The sequence below is a fragment of the Notamacropus eugenii genome, chromosome 2 (assembly GCF_028372415.1).
Source record: "Notamacropus eugenii isolate mMacEug1 chromosome 2, mMacEug1.pri_v2, whole genome shotgun sequence".
Taxonomy (NCBI): domain Eukaryota; kingdom Metazoa; phylum Chordata; class Mammalia; order Diprotodontia; family Macropodidae; genus Notamacropus; species Notamacropus eugenii.
The window spans coordinates 528,868,408-528,874,407 of NC_092873.1; the positions used below are offsets into that span (position 1 = coordinate 528,868,408).

The 6,000-nt window shown below is 52.7% G+C and overlaps 1 protein-coding gene across 10 annotated transcripts in view; it reads right to left on the reverse strand.

Annotated features, from left to right (window-relative positions):
• Positions 1-5,769, reverse strand: part of WLS (Wnt ligand secretion mediator) — a 207,855-nt gene extending 202,086 nt beyond the window's left edge. For 9 of the 10 annotated variants that reach the window (XR_011975891.1, XR_011975890.1, XR_011975893.1 and 6 more), the window contains exon 1: positions 5,183-5,586. Coding sequence is in view for 5 of the 10 variants with exons in the window: in XM_072649803.1 (XP_072505904.1) it covers positions 5,183-5,288 (106 nt within the window). In the remaining 5 variants the exon portion in view is untranslated. Of the gene's footprint in view, positions 1-5,182 lie in introns of all 10 variants that reach the window. The other variant, XM_072649806.1, reaches the window with a different exon arrangement.
• Between the last annotated feature and the right edge of the window lie 231 nt (positions 5,770-6,000).

The following is a 6,000-nucleotide window of genomic DNA, read 5'->3' on the forward strand; positions in this document are numbered from 1 at the left end:
TCCACTAAAAACAGAGCAGGGGATTGTTTTATGTCTAATACAAATTAACAAGTAACAACATTGCACAAGTAACCATTTATTCCCACAGTGTTGGAAGGGACCAGAAGGTAGAATTATGGACTTTGGGGACAGGAAAGAACCTTCGAGATAGGTTTCTATCTTATCACTCTATGTATGAAGAACCTGACACTCACACATCAAGCTTATGGTAGAGATTAGAACTAGCAACTCTGTCTCCTCATTTCTGATCCAGTGAATTTTCTTTGTCTTTATCACATAATCCTTCCTGCTTTGCCTTTCAATTTTCCCTTCGTTTGATAATTGACATTGATATATTGTAAAGTAGTTTAAGTGACATTTTTTCATTTGATAATGAAACAGGCAGTCACCACAGCTTTTATACAGATAGAGCAACTGAGGCCCAGAGAAATAAAGAGATTTGCCCAGGCTCTTGCAGCTACAGTCAGCAGGATTCCAACTGATGAAGGTCCTCCTGATTCCCAAGTCCACCCTGCCTTCCAGAGGGCAGAGGTCAAATGGCCGGGGCATAAGACAGGTAGCTATTTGAGAAGAAAGTATGTGTGAAGCCCCTCTGTACATGTGTGTGTATAATTATAATCCCCACCCCAACTCCAATCCTGTCTAATTACAAACCCCCTTTGCTCCTGTGTGCCTCTCCCTTCTTACACACAGGAATCCCACTGACTTCAAAGGGAATTCTAGATCGTAGTGGGGGGGAATTGATGCCCACAGGGGGGACAAACCTGGTGAGTTGACTTTGTTTCATTTCTCCCCATCCCCACCCTTAATGCCTGGAAATGCTTAAACCCCAGGAGCATAGACTAAGCTGGGCTTTAGGCAAGTTGGATCCTAAGTGGGAAAGCCCTATCAGTGATCTCCTAAGACTTCAAGGGAGCTGGAAAGCCCTTAGGGCATAGCAGCAGTCTTCCCAGGTGGGCATTCTGGAGGACAACATGCTTACCCAAAAAGGGGCAGATTAGTAGGGCCAGGCCACTCTAGGACTTGGGTTCAGCCTAGGGACCACTGGGGTGAACTGGAGGGTCCTCAGTGAACATTTAGTCTGACCCATGTCCAGAGAACACAGGGCTAAGTTTTACAACATCCTCTTGATATGCAATAGGATCCTGCAATGGAAACAGTACTGGTTGTGAAGTCAAAGGACCCGGGTTTGAATCTGCCACTTCTTAGTGGAGTGAATTTGGGCAATTTCAGATACAAGAAACCAGAGAAGCTGTGTAGTCTAACCCCCTTATTTTACACGAACAGAAACTGAGGCTCAGAGACACTAAGGGATCTCCCAAGGTTACACAAGTAATAAATAGCAGGTCTAAATCTAGACCAGGTCCTTTGTTTACAAACTGGGCACTCCTTGCACCCACAATGGAATAGGTACTAGGAATGGGGAAAACAAAAGAATGAAACTGTCCCTGCCCTCAACAAGCTTACCATCTAATGAAGAAGGGGGAACAGGAGACAGACAAGAAAGTAAACACAAAATAAATTCAAGAATTTCAAGAGGGATAGGGATAAGCCTTATGATTTCATTAGTGTGGGGAAGTCTCAAGATGAGGAAATGTCCTCCACTCCTTTTGGTAGACTGCTTCTCTGAAGCTTCAGTCTTAAGACATTAGCCCCAGAGCACTGAGAAGGGTGTGTGACCTGCCTAGGGTGAGACTCACAGGTCTTCCTGGATCCAAAGCAGTCTCCCTAACCTCTACCACATTTACCTTCTCTTCTTAGGATTTCATTTGCCTAGGGAATTCCCCCAAGGAGAAAATGCCATTTTCTAATGCAGGACAACACTTTCTCTGCAATTTTTAATTCTTTAGAGTTGTGCTGAAGGCCCTGGGAAGTTAAGGTACTTAGCTAGGGTCATCCAGCCAGAATTTCAGAGGTCTTCCTGACTCTCAAGGCAGCTGTCACACTGCCTCTATTTCAAGAGTGCCAGTGAAGGTGGAGAAAGAGGGTAAAGAGAAGGAGAAAAAAATGACAAAGTCCTCTTGTAAGAGGAAGCCCCCAGGCTCTGGACAGGGAGAGCCTTCTAGACATTGCAAGTCATTCAGCTGGGTCAGTTCCTTTTCCTAGAAAATGGAAGGGTTGGACTAGATCATTTCAAAGGACCATTCTAGCTCAGAAATGGGATAATTTGAGTATTGGGAAACTCTCTGCCTCCTGAGGAAAGTCATCCTGCTTTTGGGGTCCCCGGAATAGGAAGTTCTTCTCTCCATTAATACATACAGCTTTCAAGGAAAGCTATTTCAGTGGATTTGAAATCAGGTCTTGGACAAGCCTCAGACACTTCCAAGCTGTGTGACTCTAGGGAAGTCACTTAACATCTCTCTGCCTCAGTTTCCTTCCTCTGTAAAACAAAGGTAAGAATTGCACTGACCTTACCAGAATGTCAAGCTGATCCAATGACATAAGGTATTTAAAGTGCTTTGTAAACTTAAAAAAGGCTCCACACACGTTAGCTATTAAAAAGAGCTGACAGGTTTAAGAAGTGTTTCACATGCCTGATCTCCAACTACAATATCAACAATGGGAATTGTTACAGACGAAAAGCCAGCCTGGGAAGGGTGAAGCAGCTTGGTCGGGGAGAGTGAGGCCGTGGGAGCCCAGGGCTCTCCTGTTTCCAAGTACAATATTTCCTCCGTCTCAAATGCTTGTTACAGTGACCAGCTTACTCTCTCTGCTCGGTTTTGTGCTCTGACCTTCCTCCTGGTCTGTGGGCAAGGAGGCCAACGATCACCTTTCTCTGCCACCCCCACACCTCGGCAAATCTGCAACAGTTGATAATGGGATCCTTGAGGCGAGATCAGCTTTCAGAACATACACACACACACACACACACACACACACACACACACACACACACACACACACACACACACACACACACAACTCCATAGAATCCGTTCCCCCTGCTTGTGCAGAAACCTCAAACAGGATGAAGGTCAGACAGGGATAATAGGCCAATTTAATTCCAAGCTCACAAGGTGTAAGCAATTTTAATTACGGTCTGCCACTGAAATCACACAAAGATCGGATGGCATCTCAGGGCAACTGCTCATCAAGGGAGACAAGAGGGTTGTAATTGTAACCGGCGCATAATCACGGCTAGTGGCCTCCAAGAGGGAGGCCAGGAGGGAGAGAGCGAAGCTGCCAGCGGCGGCGGCCGCAGCCCGGGTCTCGCCTGGGAAGCCTGGAAGAACCCAGACCCAGGAAAGGCACGGAAGGAAGGAAGCTTTGGCCGCTGCCAGGGAGGGGAGGCAGCGTGCCGTGGAGCCGAAGCCCGGGATATGTGTCCAGAGGCACCAGCAAAGCTTTGGCTAGCGCGGAGAGAGGGCTCCGTAGCTTCGTCTGGGCCGAGGCGCGTTCCACCCCCACCTCCAGCCCCTCCTCCCCTCCTTTGTTCAAACAATTTGCTCGGATGTAGCAGCGGTTTGCAGGACCAGACAGACTCCTAATTAGCTTGCGCCAAACCCAGCCCCACAGTGCACCGACAGACTCCTAGACTTTCCCGAGTCCAGGAAGCAGCTGGAGACGGAAAATCTCAGGCTCTAGAGTCGGAGGCCCTGGGTTCGAATCCGCCCCCTTAAATAGCTGCGTGTGTCCCTGGAGCAGGTAGATCCTTTCCCCACCCTATGCCTCAGTTTCCAAGACTGCAAAATGAAGGGAGTAGGAGCCGATGGTTTCCGAGGTGCCTTGCAGCATTAGAGCTATGATCCAGGGAGCCCCAGGGCTGCTGCCCAGGGACGGAGAGTTTGCAATCCCGCTCCCCCTCCCCTTCCCCAGCTCTTCCCTTCCGAAGAGGCACCGGGAGCCCCGCAGCTAGCCAAACTTTCAGCAAACAAGCGGGAAGCAGCGCCCCGCCCAGCCCCCGCCCGCTGCCAAGTTTAGGGAGGACTTGATCTCGGGGATGCCAGCCGGCTGCGGGGGGCGTGCGAGGCGGGGCACCCACCGGGGCCGGGAGGGGGCGGCCAGGCCAGGCCCAGCTCGCACCCGGAAGGAAGCCCGGACAGCTATCCTAGTTTCGCTTCCAGGAATCCCCGCGCTGGGGCCGGAGGGAAGACAGGATCTCACAGCGCAGATCTCCCCGCTGGCCCCGCGGCAGGCCAGGAGGCTAATGCCGCGGGGGGCGCTGTCAGCCCCCAACTGGGGCAGAGGCACAATCCCAGCTCTGGGAGAGGGTCCACGCTCACATCTGGGGATCGCTGGCAGGGGAAGACTTGCTAGAAGTCAAGGGGGTCAAGTGTACCCCCTTTTGGACATACCACCCCCACACATCTCAGTTATCTAGCCCTGCCTCCAGCTGTGACCTCTCAAACTTGCCTCTCACAGGCCAGTCCCAGGCCTAGGGAGCTGGTGGAGGGGGCGCGGCCAGCACAAACTCGCACCCCCTCCTCGGAGCAAACCCTGACACTCGGTCTGCACCCCAGTCTGCCATCGGTCACCTCCCTCCCTCCTCGATATGGGAGGCTCTCTCCTGCCCCCGATCTCCCAGGCTCGAGGGTGCTTAACAAAGTGGATTACGTCGCCCTCCGGGACCCAGAGGAAAGTGGGGGGGGGGCGGGTGACTGTGAGGGGGGTAACTGGAGGGCAAAGGGAGAGGCGAGCAGAAAGAAAAAGAAATCAAGTTTGTAGGCGAGCGCTTCCCCGGCCGATCCCCGTCGCCATGCTTAGGATTCCGGGCGCCCCCCCTTCCCTCTTCTTTCTTTCAAGTAGATACTGAAACTAGGCCAAAACTTTTCTTCCCCTGCCTTTCTCTTAGGCACTAGACTGAAATGTGCCCCACGGAGCCCCATGGAGCTGGGCTTTCTTAGCGACAATGGGCAGACTAATTAGATCATAGAAGCGAGCCAGTGATACTGTAACTAGGAGCCAAACAAGAGTGAAGGGAAGAGGCGAGAAGGGGCCAGAGCCCGGAGACGGACGGACCGAGCCAGGGAGACCCGGGCGCAGAGGGAGAGCCGCGGGGCTCCGAGGGAGACAAGCACGGGGCGCAGGGGGGACAAGCGCGGGGCGCAGGGGGGACAGCCCCGGGGCTCCGAGGGAGACAAGCACAGGGGCACAGAGGGAGATCGCGGGGGCGCCCGGGGAGACCACAGGGGCACAGAGAAAGGACGAACGAGGCCAGGAAAGTTTGCACCTTCCTACTCACCGATCAAGCCTCCCACCAGGAAAGCGATGACTTGGAAAACAAGCAGAATCCCACCGACGACGCAGAGCTTCCTGGTGCTCATGTTCTCTATAATTGCCCCAGCCATATTTCCGCCTTTCCCCCCACCCTGGCTCCTTGCTTTTCCTTGGCTTTATTGCTCAGCGTGGGCGGGAGGGGTGGGCTTCTCCGCGTCCCCCTCCCCTCTGGCCCCTTCTTCTTTTGCTGCTTGGGGCACCTCCGGCCACCTCCGCGGCTGCCAAACTTCAGGGGACTAATGCGGGCATGGGATGGAGGAAGGCAGCACTGATTAAGCACACGAGCCGGCTCGAGGTCGGGCTCCCCCTGTGCTGAGAGCAGTGATTGTGCTCGCGAGCTCGCTCTGCCACGGGCTGGGAACGCTTTAAAGGAGCAGGCAAGGGGATCACATGACTCTCTCTCTCTCTCTCTCTCTCTCTCTCTCTCTCTCTCTCTCTCTCTCTCTCTCTCTCTCTCTCTCTCTCTCTCTCTCCTCTCCTTCCTCCACACTCTTTCAGTTCTGTCTCCTCTTTCCTTCTCCTCCTGCCTTCGTTTTCTCTTTCCTCTCTTTTCTCCTGCCGTCTCTCCCCTTTCTTCACTTCTTTCTCACTGTCTCTCTCCTTTCTTCTCGCTCTTCCAGGCTAACCTCTCTCCTATTTCTCCTTCTCCCTTCTTTCCTCTCCCTTCTCCCTTTCCTCCTTTCCACCCCACTCCCATCTCCTTCCTTCTTTGCAAACTCTCCCCTTTCTCAATGCCTCTCCTTCCATCTTCTTCATGTTCCCCCCACTCCTTTATCTTTCCCT